Source organism: Lynx rufus, unplaced genomic scaffold (assembly GCF_022079265.1).
Source record: "Lynx rufus isolate CCGP_SWC_20201006 ecotype Redwood Valley unplaced genomic scaffold, mLynRuf1.p SCAF_18, whole genome shotgun sequence".
Lineage (NCBI taxonomy): Eukaryota > Metazoa > Chordata > Mammalia > Carnivora > Felidae > Lynx > Lynx rufus.
The window spans coordinates 27,223,714-27,238,379 of NW_025814832.1; the positions used below are offsets into that span (position 1 = coordinate 27,223,714).

The 14,666-nt window shown below is 44.7% G+C and overlaps 1 protein-coding gene across 3 annotated transcripts; it reads right to left on the reverse strand.

Moving 5' to 3' along the window:
• Positions 1-3,569: 3,569 nt before the first annotated feature.
• On the reverse strand, positions 3,570-13,763 carry LOC124513075 (keratin-associated protein 4-2-like). 3 transcript variants are annotated; one of them, XM_047080813.1, is made up of 2 exons: positions 13,756-13,763; positions 3,570-4,050 (listed from the first exon to the last, which is right to left on the reverse strand). In XM_047080813.1, exons 1-2 carry the CDS (start codon positions 13,761-13,763, stop codon positions 3,570-3,572), a joined length of 489 nt encoding a protein of 162 aa, XP_046936769.1. The 3 variants fall into 3 exon arrangements, with proteins under 3 accessions (XP_046936769.1, XP_046936768.1, XP_046936767.1); XM_047080812.1 differs by lacking the exon at positions 13,756-13,763 and adding an exon at positions 5,993-6,000; XM_047080811.1 differs by lacking the exon at positions 13,756-13,763 and having other exon boundaries at positions 3,570-4,181.
• Between the last annotated feature and the right edge of the window lie 903 nt (positions 13,764-14,666).

Below are 14,666 nucleotides of genomic sequence, written 5' to 3' on the forward strand. Positions count from 1 at the left end.
TTTTTACTCAGTATTATGGAAGAGTTTGGGTAGGTAGCTTCCAAGAAGGTCCAATGTTTTCCACCTCTTGGAGTTCATGGTCTCATGTAATTCCCACCCCTCAAGTAAACTGCCTATCAACAGGATATGACAACATCAAGTGATTGAGTTACAAAAGATTGTGACTTTCATCTTAATGCCAACTCTTTCTCTCTCACACTGGCTTTGATGAAGCCAGGTCCTACGTGAGAGATCCTTGCAGCAAAGAACTGAGCATAGTCTCCATTCAACAACCAGCAAGGAAGCGAGGGCCTCCCACCTGTGGCCCTAAAGGATCTGAATCCTGCCGCATAAATGTAGTTGGAAGTAGAGTCTTCCCCAGGCGAGACCTCAGATGAGACCCCAGTGCTAGCCAGCACCTTGAGTGCAGCCATGTGAAACCCTATGAAATGGAGAGTCTGGGTGGGCCATACCTGGATTTGGATCCGCAGAAATAGAGAAAATAAATGTCACTATAAGCTGCTAAATTTGGGGGTAATGTTACATAACAGTAGGTAACCAGTATAGATTTATCTAGGACCACGGCACACACAGGTGAGAAGGGAGGCATCGAAAGGTGCCAAGAAATAGAAATGCTAAAATGGATATAGTCACAAGGCCACAAAGCCCACGTAGCCATTCCCTAGGAGGGTCTGGGGCACTCTCTTTACCACGCTATTAGGGAATCATCAAGTACCGGTGTCAGCGGCCTCTTGGGAGAGGAGTGCCTATTGTCTAACGTTGGAGGTTGTGGTAGGGAATGCTGTGACCAAACTGTGCTCCCTAGGAAGAATGGGGATGGTCATAGCTCTGAATGACTGAGTCATGTGCAGGACTTAATTGTAGGAAGTAATGTGGGTATAATTATGTGATTGCCAACAAGGTTGGAATGACAAAGGGGACAGAATGATATGTGACCCTCAGGGATCTATCAATATGGATAATAAAGCATGATGTCCCTCATATAGGATATAGGCAGACAACTCAGATACACCTTTATAAAAGAGAGAGAGAGAGAGAGAGAGAGTGTGTGTGTGTGTGTGTGTGTGTGTGTGTGTGTGTGTATAGGTGTGTGCATGCAATTAAAGGAACAAGAATAAAAGAACAAAGGCTGAGACCGTGAACCAATGGAAAGTCATGATCCCTGGCAGAGTGTACAGAGTCAGGCTATTAGTAGACCTAGAAACCATTAACCTAGAAATGAAGAGGCCAGTCGTCTAGGATGAAGGGCTGCACAAGTATATATCATAGAATTTCTTTCATCCTTACTCAAGGAATCTATGGCCATTGGTTCAGCAGAAACAGGAATACTCATGTGTTTGCAGGCTGTCGGATGAGATCTGAGCTGAACTCACTACTGGATACGTACAATCGTTCATGGTTCCTATTTAAACACCTTGATCTAATGTCAGAGTTAAAGGAGAAGGTTCCTCACTACCTTCATCTCAGTGATCCACTGGGGGGAATTTGTGCCACCTTCTACCATAATCGTAGGCTGTGAACATCTAGAGGTCTCGGCTCTAAGACAGGAAAGCTACCTGGAAGGGACATGGTAAAGTTCTGTGTGGAATTAACCTCCGGCTGCCACCTTATCCTTTTGGACTTCTAGTGCCTAGACATAGGAGCTATGGGAGCCACAAGGAATATGCTTAGCATATTACATGTTTAGGCGATCTACAGGGACATTCGTGCAGATGGACAAGTAGTTGTAGTCTGAAGAGGACACAGGAACCATGGGTTCAGAACTCTCAGGAATGGAGACCATGGTCACTATACCAGGCAAGTCAGCTAAAGGAGTGCAGAAGCTGCCCATTAACTCTCATCTTCTAGGTTTTTATAGAAACTGTGGCAAACGACCCGGAGCAAGGTTACTGAGAGAAATGCATAGATATGGGCAGAAGCAGGAGTAGGTATACGATATCCCATTCTGATTCTCTTTGCCATACATGCCGCCATCCACAAGGTAGTGCGAGTGTGGGCTACGCGTGGTTCACACTGACCACGCACTATCTGCAGGTAACTGTCTCAGGCTCTAGGGTGGGGGACACCTGGAGTTCTTGCTCTCCATCCTTTCCACTCACCAAAGGATGTGGACAGGTAGCGATAGGTGACGTAGGAGCACAAAGGCCCAACCGCTTTTTCCACTAAGATGAGCAAGTCCGTGGCCCAGTACACACCCTTCATCTGTGGGTCAGAATACGGGGGTGGAGTTGAACTGAAAGCACCCTTTGTCTTAGCTTCTTTTACTACCCTGTGCTGACTCCGCTTTGCACTGGGTCTCCTGAGAGCACCTCCTTCCTTATGCAGTACTGATGCAGGAATACCCGCTGTAGGCTCTGGTGTTTTGAATGCAACGTGAGAATCGCAGTTTGGTGCGGTCCGCCTCAAGCATAGCCTCCTTGAGAGAGACACTTCCTAACATGGTGAGCTGTTTTATTCGTGGGAGTGTCTCCTGTCCCTCGGGATACATGATCTTTCAGGAATTGGACACAGGAAGTCTAAAACCAAGTGTGCACAAGCTGTGAGAAGCAACAGCATCCTATGAAAAGATTCAGTGGTTCAGCGGAGAATAAGGTCGAGAGCCCACGGTGTCACCCAGTGACCGTTCATATCATAGGGACATGTTTGAAGGCACTGTTCCTGAGACTTGGAACACTGGTGTCAGGTCGACCTCAGGGTCGGAGCTCAAAACAGAGGCTTGAGAGCAAGTAGATTGTCTGGGAAGTGGTGCCAAGTAGTGCTCTAGGGATACTGTGAAGTGATCCAGGGAAGGGTGGAAACCAATCCAGGTTGATTTCAAGAGCAGGTGAGTCCTGTGGGCATCGGGGGTTCGTTCAGTGCTACCGAGGCCCTCTGGTCTCACACGCCCACTCCAGGGGCAAGAGGCTAGAGCACTTATCCACCAACTACTGGCCACCTTTCGAACGCTTCTCCCAGGCACTTGCCTTCCCTGCTCTGTCCTGTGATATACGTTTCTTCACGTAGACCGAGCCCTCCGCAGAGTTCCAGGTGCTTGCTGCAAGCCACCATCCTACTCTGTTAGCGTGGGAAGCGCCGAGGTGATAGAGGTGAAAATCCTGAAATCGCCTGCTATGATCTGCTCGTTGTGCAGAGAATAGTAGAAGACCTGACAGCTAAGGGTGACCGTTGAAGAAGGAAAAAGAATGAGACACGATTTCTTATATTTATGCCTGGAAAATCAAGATTTATTTGACATACAGAAACGTCTCCATATGAGAAAATCTGGCAGTAGCTGATACATCAATCAGAATGGCATGTTAACATATATCAGATAATACAATCTTTGTAGTGATTTGGGGTGGAGTTAGTAACAAGGAGGTGAGGAGGGAGTGGGCGGTAGGGAGGTATATTCCAAGGCCAACCAGTTGAAAAATCACTGGGAACTGAGGTTTTACAGTTGGCCTCACATGATTCAGCTCCCAGTTGGACGACATGAAGGAGATTGGCTGATGAAAAGAGCAGGGTGCAGGTCAGGGCACTCAGCAGCAGCAAGAGCCACTAGAGCAGGTTGGTGGGTGGTGGCAGGGGGTCTAGCAACAGCTGGGGCGGCAGCAGCTGGACACACAGCAGGTGGGGCGGCAGCAGGTGGTCCGGCAGCAGGTGGTCTGGCAGCAGGTGGGGCGGCAGCAAGGCTGGCAGCAGCTGGAGCCACAGCAATTCGAGCCACAGCCGCTGGAGCCCCCACAGCAGGGGCGGCAGCAGCTGGACACACAGCAGGTGGGGCGGCAGCAGCTGGAACCACAGCAGCTGGAACCACAGCAGGTGGGGCGGCAGCAGGTGGTCCTGCAGCAGGTGGTCTGGCAGCAGGTGGGGCGGCAGCAAGGCTGGCAGCAGCTGGAGCCACAGCAGCTGGAACCCCCGCAGCAGGGGCGGCAGCAGCTAGAGATGCAGCAGCTGGGGCGGCAGCAGCTGGAACCACAGCAGCTGGAACCACAGCAGCTGGGGCGGCAGCAAGTGGTCCTGCAGCAGGTGGTCTGGCAGCAGGTGGGGCGGCAGCAAGGCTGGCAGCAGCTGGAGCCACAGCAGCTGGGGCGACAGCAGGTGGTCCTGCAGCAGGTGGTCTGGCAGCAGCTGGGGCGGCAACAAGTCTCCTGGCCACAGCCCTGGTCAGAGCAGACGGAGCCACAACAGGAGTTGACCATGGTGTCAGAGGGTGGAGGTTCTGGGATGGTTTCCAGGAGAGTGAGGGGCTTGAGTCTGACGTCTCCTCGTGCCATGGCCTCTTATATACTGCCCGTCCATGGTGAGTTGTCAACACATCTTCCTTGTGTTTGTTTACCTAATATTAACTAATTATCAGATTACACAATAATGTTTGTGCATGTAATGGTTTAAACTTGTGGGAAACAAAATTTCTTTTCTCGATGTGATGAATTCTCCCTGGTCTGTGTTTCCTCCTGATTCACACCCACTGGCATCTTCCTGACCACTTTCTCCTCATCTTCCTCCACCGTGGGCTGTCACGTGATAGGTGGCATTTGCAATTACATTTCGTACTCTCCCTCCTGTATCCCCTAGCAGGTGGGATAAGGGCAGTCCTATTTTTGGTGGTGCATTTCTTCCAATGGTCAGTGGCATGAGTAATGATCTGCGTGTGACAAGAAGAAAAGGCCCTCTTTTGTGGGGCAGTTTTGAGCAAAGGGGACAGCTGTATATTTATATGACGTTGCTGATTTCTAGCCACTGGACTGGATTTTGTTGGATGTTTCTACCTTGGATCATGTCCTCTACCCTACAACCGTGGCAGACAATTATCTGTATGGTTCCCATCACTGCCATGCTTCATAGTTCGTGAAGTGTTAACCTTGGTGTCATGTATGTTTGTTTTTATTTCTCCAGATGCTCTTATCTTGTGGAAGACATTGCTTTATTTTTGTTTCTTATTCTTTTCTTAATATGAAATTTGTTGTCAAATTGGTTTCCATCCAACACCCAGTGCTCATCCCAACAGGTGCCCCCCTCAATACCCATCACGAACCCACCCCTCCCTCCCACACCTCCCCCCCCCCATCAACCCTCAGTTTGTTCTCAGTTTTTAAGAGTCTCTTATCTTTTGGCTCCCTCCCTCTCTAACCTTTTTTTTTTTTTCCCTTCCCCTCCCCCATGGTCTTCTGGTAAGTTTCTCAGGATCCACATAAGAGTGAAAACATACGGTATCTGTCTTTGTATGACTTATTTCACTTAGCATAACACTCTTTTCACTTAGCCTAATACTCTCCAGTTCCATCCATGTTGCCACAAAAAGGCATATTTCGTTCTTTCTCATTGCCACGTAGTATTCCATTGTGTATACAAACCATAATTTCTTTATCCTTTCATCAGTTGGTGGACATTTAAAGGCTCTTTCCATAATTTGGCTATTGTTGAAAGTGCTGCTATCAGCACTGTCAACAATAGCCAAATTATGGAAAGAGCCTAAATGTCCATCAACTGATGAATGGATAAAGAAATTGTGGTTTATATACACAATGGAATACTACGTGGCAATGAGAAAAAATGAAATATGGCCTTTTGTAGCAACGTGGATGGAACTGGAGAGTGTGATGCTAAGTGAAATAAGCCATACAGAGAAAGACAGATGCCATATGGTTTCACTCTTATGTGGATCCTGAGAAACTTAACAGGAACCCATGGGGGAGGGGAAGGAAAAAAAAAAAAAAAAAGGACGTTAGAGTGGGAGAGATCCAAAGCATAAGAGACTGTTAAAAACTGAGAACAAACTGAGGGTTGATGGGGGGTGGGAGGGAGGGGCGGGTGGGTAATGGGTATTGAGGAGGGCACCTGTTGGGATGAGCACTGGGTGTTGTATGGAAACCAATTTGTCAATAAACTTCATATATATATTAAAAAAAAAAAAAAAAAAAGAAAGTGCTGCTATCAACATTGGGGTACAAGTGCCCCTGTGCATCAGCACTCCTGTATCCCTTGGGTAAATTCCTAGCAGTGCTATTGCTGGGTCATAGGGTAGATCTATTTTTAATTTTCTGAGGAACCTCCACACTGTTTTCCAGAGAGGCTGCACCAGTTTGCGTTCCCACCAAGAGTGCAAGAGGGTTCCCGTTTCCCCACATCCTCGCCAGCATCTATAGTTTCCCGATTTGTTCCTTTTTGCCACTCTGACTGGCGTGAGGTAGTATCTCAGTGCGGTTTTGATTGTGTTTCCCTCATGAGGAGCGACGTTGAGCATCTTTTCATGTGTCTGTTGGCCATCTGGGTGTCTTCTTTAGAGAAGTGTCTATTCATGTTTTCTGCCCATTTCTTCACTGGATTATTTCCTTTTCGGGTGTGGAGTTTGGTGAGCTCTTTATAGATTTTGGATACTAGCCCTTTGTCCGATATGTCATTTGCAAATATCTTTTCCCATTCCGTTGGTTGCCTTTTAGTTTTGTTGATTGTTTCCTTTGCAGTGCAGAAGCTTTTTATCTTCATGAGGTCCCAATAGTTCATTTTTGCTTTTAATTCCCTTGCCTTTGGGGATGTGTCAAGTAAGAAATTTCTGCGGCTGAGGTCAGAGAGGTGTTCTCCTGCTTTCTCCTCTAGGGGTTTGATGGTGTCCTGTCTCACATTCTGGTCCTTCATCCATTTTGAGTTTATTTTTGTGAATGGTGTAAGAAAGTGGTCTAGTTTCATCCTTCTGCATGTTGCTGTCAAGTTCTCCCGGCACCATTTGTTAAAGAGACTGTCTTTTTTCCGTTGGATATTCTTTCCTGCTTTGTCAAAGATTAGTTGGCCATACTTTTGTGGGTCTAATTCTGGGGTTTCTATTCTATTCCACTGGTCTGTGTGTCTGTTTTTGTGCCAATACCGTGCTGTCTTGATGATTATAGCTTTGTAGTAGAGGCTAAAGTCTGGGATTGTGATGCCTCCCGCTTTGGTCTTCTTCTTCAAAATTACTTTGGCTATTCGGGGTCTTTTGTGGTTGCATACACATTTGAGGATTGCTTGTTCTAGCTTCGAGAAGAATGCTGGTGCAATTTTGATTGGGATTCCATTGAATGTGTACATAGCTTTGGGTAGTATTGACATTTTAACAATATTTATTCTTTCAATCCAAGAGCAAGGAATGTTTTTCCATTTCTTGATATCTTCTTCAATTTCCTTCGTAAGCTTTCTATAGTTTTCAGCATACAGATCTTTTACATGTTTGTTTAGGTTTATTCCTAGGTATTTTATGCTTCTTGGTGCAATTGTGAATGGGATGAGTTTCTTTATTTGTCTTTCTGTTGCTTCATTATTAGTGTATAAGAATGCAACTGATTTCTGTACATTGAGTTTGTATCCTGCGACTTTGCTGAATTCATGTATCAGTCCTAGCAGACTTTTGGTGGAGTCTTTCGGGTTTTCCATGTATAATATCGTGTCATCTGCAAGAAGTGAAGGCTTGACTTCCTCTTTGCCAATTTTGATGTTTGATGTTTCCTTTTGTTGTCTGATTGCTGATGCTAGCACTTCCAACACTATGTTAAACAAGAGTGGTGAGAGTGGACATCCCTGTCGTGTTCCTGATCACAGGGGGAAAGCTCTCAGTGTTTCCCCATTGAGGATGATATTAGCTGTGGGCTTTTCATAGATGGCTTTTATGATGTTTAAGTATGCTCCTTCTATCCCGACTTTCTCGACGGTTTTTAATTAAGAAAGGATGCTGAATTTTGTCAAATACTTTTTCTGCATCGATGGACAGGGTCATATGGTTCTTATCTTTTCTTTTATTAATGTGATGTGTCACATTGATTGATTTGCAAATGTTAAATCAGCCCTGCAGCCCAGGAATGAATCCCACTTGATCATGGTGAATAATTCTTTTCATATGCTGTTGAATTCGATTTGCTAGTATCTTATTGACAATTTTTGCATCCATATTCATCAGGGATATTGGCCTGTAGTTTTCTTTTTTTTTTTTTTTTTTTTGCTGGATCTCTGTCTGGTTTAGGAATCAAAGTAATGCTGGAAGTTTTCCTTCCCTTTCTATGTTTTGGACTAGGTTGAGAAGGACAGGTATTATCTCTGCTTTGAATGTCTGGTAGAATTCCCCTGGGTAGGCATCTGGTCCTGGACTCTTGTTTGTTGGGAGATTTTTGATAGCTGATTCAATTTCTTTGCTGGTTATGGGTCTGTTCAAGTTTTCTATTTCTTCCTGTTTGAGTTTGGGAAGTGTGTGGGTGCTTAGGAATTTGTCCATTTCCTCCAGGTTGTCCAGTGTGTTGGCAGGACATAGTATTTTTCATAGTATTCCCTGATGATTGCTTGTATTTCTGAGGATTGGTTGTAATAATTCCATTTTCATTCACGATTTTGTCTATTTGGATTATCTCCCTTTTCTTTTTGAGAAGCCTGGCTAGAGGTTTATCAATTTTGTTTATTTTTTCAAAAAACCAACTCTTGGTTACATTGATCTGCTGTACAGTCTTTTTAGATTCTATATTGTTTATTTCTGCTGTGATCTTTATTATTTCTCTTCTTCTGCTGGGTTTGGGGTGTCTTTGCTGTTCTGCTTCTGTTTCCTTTAGGTGTGCTGTTAGATTTTGTATTTGGGATTTTTCTCGTTTCTTGAGATAGGCCTGGATTGCGATGTATTTTCGTCTCAGGACTGCCTTCGCTGTATCCCAAAGCGTTTGGATTGTTGTATTTTCATTTTCGTTTGTTTCCGTATAGTTTTTAATTTCTTCTCTGATTGCCTGGTTGACCCATTCATTCTTTAGTAAGGTGTTCTTTAACCCCCGTGCTTTTGGAGGTCTTCCAGACTTTTTCCTGTGGTTGATTTCAAGCTTCATAGCATTGTGGTCTGAAAGTGTGCACGGTATGATCTCAATTCTTTTATACTTATGAAGGGCTGTTTTGTGAGCCAGCATGTGATCTATCTTGGAGAATGTCCCATGTGCATTTGAGAAGAAAGTATATTCTGTTGCTTTGGGATGCAGAGTTCTAAATATATCTCTTAAGTCCATCTGATCCAGTGTATCATTCAGGGCCCTTGTTTCTTTATTGGTCCTGTGTCTAGATGATCTCTCCGTTCCTGTAAGTGGAGTGTTAAAGTCCCCTGCAATGACCACATTCTTATCAATAAAGTTGCTTATGTTTGTGATTAATTGTTTTATATATTTGGGGGCTCCCATATTCAGTGCATAGACATTTATAATTGTTAGCTCTTCCTGATGGATAGACCCTGAAATTATTACATAATGCCCTTCTTCGTCTCTTGTTACGGCCTTTAATTTAAAGTCTAGTTTGTCTGATGTAAGTATGGCTACTCCAGCTTTCTTTTGACTTCCAGTAGCATGATAGATAGTTCTCCATCCCCTCACTTTCAATCTGAAGATCTCCTCAGGTCTAAAATGAGTCTCTTGTAGACAGCAAATAGATGGGTCTTGTTTAGTTTAGTTTTGTTTTGTTTTGTTTTGTTGTTTTTATCCATTCTGATACCCTATGTCTTTTGGTTGGAGCATTTAGTCCATTGACATTTAGTGTTATTATAGAAAGATATGGGTTTAGGGTCATCGTGATGTCTGTAGGTTTCATGCTTGTAGTGACATCTCTGGTACTTTGTGGTCCTTGAACATTTCACTCACAGAATCCCCCTTAGGATCTCTTGTAGGGCTGGTTTAGTGGTGATGAATTCCTTCCGTTTTTGTTTGTTTGGGAAGACGTTTACTTCTCCTTCTATTCTGAATGACAGACTTGCCGGATAAAGGATTCTCGGCTGCAGATTTTTTTGTGTTCCTCACATTGAAGATTTCCTGCCATTCCTTTCTGGCCTGCCAAGTTTCAGTAGATAGGTCTGTCACTAGTCTTACCGGTCTCCCTTTATATGTTAGAGCGTGTTTATCCCTAGCTGCTTTCAGAATTTTCTCTTTCTCCTTGTATTTTGCCAGTTTCACTATGATATGTCGTGCAGAAGATCGATTCAAGTTACGTCTGAAGTGAGTTCTCTGTGCCTCTCGGATTTCAGTGCCTTTTTCCTTCCCCAGATCAGGGATGTTCTCAGCTATGATTTCTTCAAGTACACCTTCAGCCCCTTTCTCTCTGTCTTCCTCTTCTGGAATTCCTAGTATACGGATATTGTTGCGTTTTATTGCATCACTTAGTTCTCTAATTCTCCCCTCACACTCCTGGATTTTTTTATCTCTTTTTCTCAGCTTCCTCTTTTTCCATAATTTTATCTTCTAATTCACCTGTTCTCTCCTCTGCCTATTCAATCCGGGCTGTGGTCGCCTCCCTTTTATTTTGCACCTCATTTATAGCATTTTTTTTAGCTCCTCCTGACTATTTCTTCGTCCCTTGATCTCTGTAGCAATAGATTCTCTGCTGTCCTCTACACTTTTTTCAAGCCCAACGATGAATTTTAGGACTGTTATTCTAAATTCTTGTTCCGTTATGTTGCTTAAATCGTTTTTGATCAATTCGTTAGCTGTCGCTACTTCCTGGAGTTTCTTTTGAGGAGAATTCTTCCGTTTCGTCATTTTGGATAGTCCCTGGGGTGGTGCGGAACTGCAGGGCACTTCCCCTGTGCTGTCTGGAGTAACTTGTGTTGGTGGGCGGGGCCGCAGCCAGACCAGATGTGTGTCCCCAGCCCACCGCTGGGGCCACAGTCAGACTGGTGTGTACCTTATCTTCCCCTCGCCCAGGGGCAGGACTCACAGTGGAGTGGAGTGGCCCCTGTGTGGGCTACTTGCACACTGCCAGGCTTGTGGTGCTGCTTTCATGGGATCTGGCGTATTAACCGGGGTGGATCCGCAAGGTGCACGGGGGTGGGAGGGGCGGGCTCAGCTCGCTTTGCCGTCGGTGGTCCCCTGAGGGAGGGGCCCTGCAGCACCAGGGAGGGAGGCCGACCCGTCCGAGGGATGGATCCACACAAGCACAGCGTTGGGTGTTTGTGCAGTGCAAGCAAGTTCGGTGAACTGGTTCCCTTTGGGGTTTTGGCTGGGGGATGGGAGAGGGAGATGGCGCTGGCCAGCGCCTTTGTTCCCCGCCGAGCTGAGCTCTTGTCTTCCAGGGCTCAACACCTCTCCCTCCCGGTGTCCTCTCGCCCTAACTCTCTCCGAGCAGAGCTGTTGACTTATGACATGCCGGATGTTAAGTCCCGCTGGCTGTCAGAACTCACACAGTCCGGCCCCTCCGCTTTTGCAAGCCAGACTCGGGGGCTCTGCCTTGCCGGGCGGGCTTCCCCTCCACCGCCCCGGCTACCTCCCGCCAGTCCTTGTAGCCCGCACCGCCTCTCCGCCCTTCCTACCCTCTTCCGTGGGCCTCTTGTCTATGCTTGGCTCCAGAGAGTCCATTCTGCTAGTCTTCTGGTGGTTTACTGGGTTATTTAGGCAGGTGTGGGTGGAATCTAAGTGATCGGCAGGACGAGGTGAGCCCAGCGTACTCCTACGCCTCCATCTTCTCCCTGTTTCTTATCTTATTCTTAATAAAATTATTCTGCATCAATTCTGGAAAAAAAAAAAAAAACCCAAGTTTGAATACTCAGCAAGTTCCTCTCCTGAGGATTTACCTTTCACTGGCAAATCTACAGCAAACAGTTTTTGGATCTATTTCAAATGTGAATGGATTGTAGTCAGTTCGGGTTCTTTTAGTTACTATTTCTGCTTATTCTCCATTTTGTGATAGTCCAACATAGCACACAGCAAATCTTTTGAAAGACTTATTACATATGGTTGAGACACATCCGGGAAGACCACACTTAGAGACCTACTACTTTGTTCTGTTCATTTTAGCATTGGGGAAGTGCCTCTCTCAAATTACTGCCAGGTTTTAAAGCCTATATGTTGAGTGGATTTGTTGAGATACACACATTGACAGTTACTGGCATTACAGGTGTGATGTGGAGTCTCCTACCCAGGTATTTACAGTTAACTGAAAAGATTACACACACACACACACACACACACACACACACACACACACACACAACTGTAATAAAGTATGAAACGGTTACATCAAAGGTGGGAATAGTAGTGTAATTTAAGTAAAGAGTTGTGTTTTAGGCAAATTAGCCAAGATGACAGTTTAGTAAAGACATAGATTTTATTCATAAATAATTGTAGTCACCATTTCTAACTTACTTTTACGATTTACTATAAATTTTAGGTGAAATGTACACACATTGGAATGCACAAATCCTGACTGTATTCATCCAGTGCGATACGTTTTCAAAGACTGATGCACATCCATGTAATCCCCACGTTTATCAAGAAGAAGAACATGCCCTTAGACCAAAAAGTCCCCACTTGTCATTTAGTAAACTCCCTGGTACCAGAGGCAATTGCCGTCTCAATACATTTCTCACCGTCACATTGTTTTGATCTAGAACTCCAAACAAATGATAATATATAGTATAATTTCTGTTGTGTCCTCCACTTAGCTTGGCACATGCTAATGTTGATGCAGGTATCACTAGATCAGACCTGTCCTAACAAAGTACCAAGGTTTATGATAGCTATTACCAATTACTTTCATGGTAGGGTAACCAACTTTCATTTAAGCTCATCATTTGTAATAACATAAACAGAGTAAGAAATTGAGTTCCTCCTGGTTTTCAAAAAAATTTCATATTGTGGAAAACATACATATACTAAACCGTGTAAAACATATAAATACAAGTCATTATGGAGCAAATCGTCTCTATGCACAACACTTGAGTCGAGAAATAGAACACTGCTCTCAAGATGGCTCTTCCTATGTCTTTTCTTGGTCATAATTCTCCTTCCATCTTATAGATGGCTACTATGCTGATTTCTCAAGTAACCATTTCATCTATTTTCTTTATAGTTTTATTACCTAGGTATAACCCCGAAACAATAGAGTTTAGTTTTAAATGTTTTCACATTTTATATAAGGAAATCTTACTATGTATGTGTTTGGATTCCTTCACTCAATTATGTAATGGTTCTAGTAGGAAGCCTCCAAGGTGGCCCAATAATTTCAGCCTCTTGGTGTTCAGAGTCTCATGTAATTTCCTCCCCTTGAGTAACTTGCTTCTATCCACAGGATATGACAACATCGAGTGACTGAGTTACAAATGATTGTGATTTTCATGTTAATGCCAACTCTTTCTCCCTCTCTCGCTGGCTTTGATAAAGCCAGGCGCTATGTGGGAGAGATCCTTGCAGCAAAGAACTGAGCGCAGTCTCATTCGACGACCAGCAAGGAAGTGAGGTCCTCCCTCCTGTGGACTGTGAAGAATTGAATCCTGCCAATGACCACATAAGTGAACGTGGAAGTGGATTCTTCCCCAGACCATACCTAGATGAGACCTTAGTGCCAGCCAGCACTTTGAGTGCAGACTTGTGAAACCCTATGAAATGGAGAGCCTGGGTGGGCCGTACCTGGATTTTGGATCCACAGAAACAGAGAAAATAAATTTGAGTGTCACTCTGAGCTACTAAATTTTTAGGTAATGTTACATAACAGTAGGTAACCGGTACAGATTTATCTAGGGCCACGGCCCACACAGTTGAGAAGGGAGGGATCAGAAGGTGCAGAGAGAAATAGAAATGCTGAAATGGATATAGTCATAAGGTCACAAAGCCCACGTAGCCATTCCCTAGGAGGGTCTGGGGCACTCTCTTTACCACGCTATTAGGGACTCATCAAGTACCAGTGTCAGCAGCCTCTTGGGAGAGGAGTGCCTATTGTCTAACGTTGGAGGTTGTGGTAGGGAATGCTGTGACCAAACTGTGCTCCCTAGGAAGAATGGGGATGGTCATAGCTCTGAATGACTGAGTCATGTGCAGGACTTAATTGTAGGAAGTAATGTGGGTATAATTATGTGATTGCCAACAAGGTTGGAATGACAAAGGGGGCAGAATGATATGTGACCCTCAGGGATCTATCAATATGGATAATAGAGCATGGTTTCCCTCATAATAGGAAATAGGCAGCCAACTCAGTTTCACCCTCATATACGCAAAAGCCTACAAGCACGTGCGTGCGCGTGTGCGCGCGCACACACACACACACACACACACACACACGCACATACAAACACACACAGACATATACACCTACCCCTGGTTCTGCCCGTGTCTGTGCATTTCTGTCATTAACCTTGCTCCAGGTGGTTTGTCACAGTTTCTATAAAAACCTACAAGTAGAGAGTTAATGGTCGGCTTCTCTGCTCCTTAGCTGACTTGCCTGGCACAGTGACCAAGGTCTTCATTCCTTATATTCCTTATTCCTTGTATAGGTGTGTGTATGTGTGTGTGTGTGTGTGTGTGTGTGTGTGTGTGTGTGTGGCATTAAAAGAACATAAGAATAAAGAACAAAGGCTGAGGTCATTGATCCAATGGAAAGTCATGTTCCCTGACACAGTTGGCAGAGTCAGGCTATTAGCAGACCTAGAAACCATTAACCTACAAATGGAGAGGCCAGTCCTCTAGGTTGAAGGGCTGCACGAGTCCATATCTTAGAAATTCTTTCATCCTTCTTCCAGAAGTCTATGGCCATTGGTTCAGCGGAAGCTGGAATACTCATGGGTTTGCAGGCTGTTGGACATGGGATCTCAGTTGAACTCACTGCTGGATACCCACGATCCTTTATGTCCCCTATTTAAATACCTTGATCTAGATGTGAGAGTTAAAGGAGAACTTTCCCCATTACCTTCATCTGAATGATCCACTAGGGGGAATTTG

What these genes read in the sequence shown, in the direction of transcription:
- LOC124513075 (XM_047080811.1), bottom strand. Translation starts at nt 4,181, where the DNA reads ATGGTCAACTCCTGTTGTGGCTCCGTCTGCTCTGACCAGGGCTGTGGC.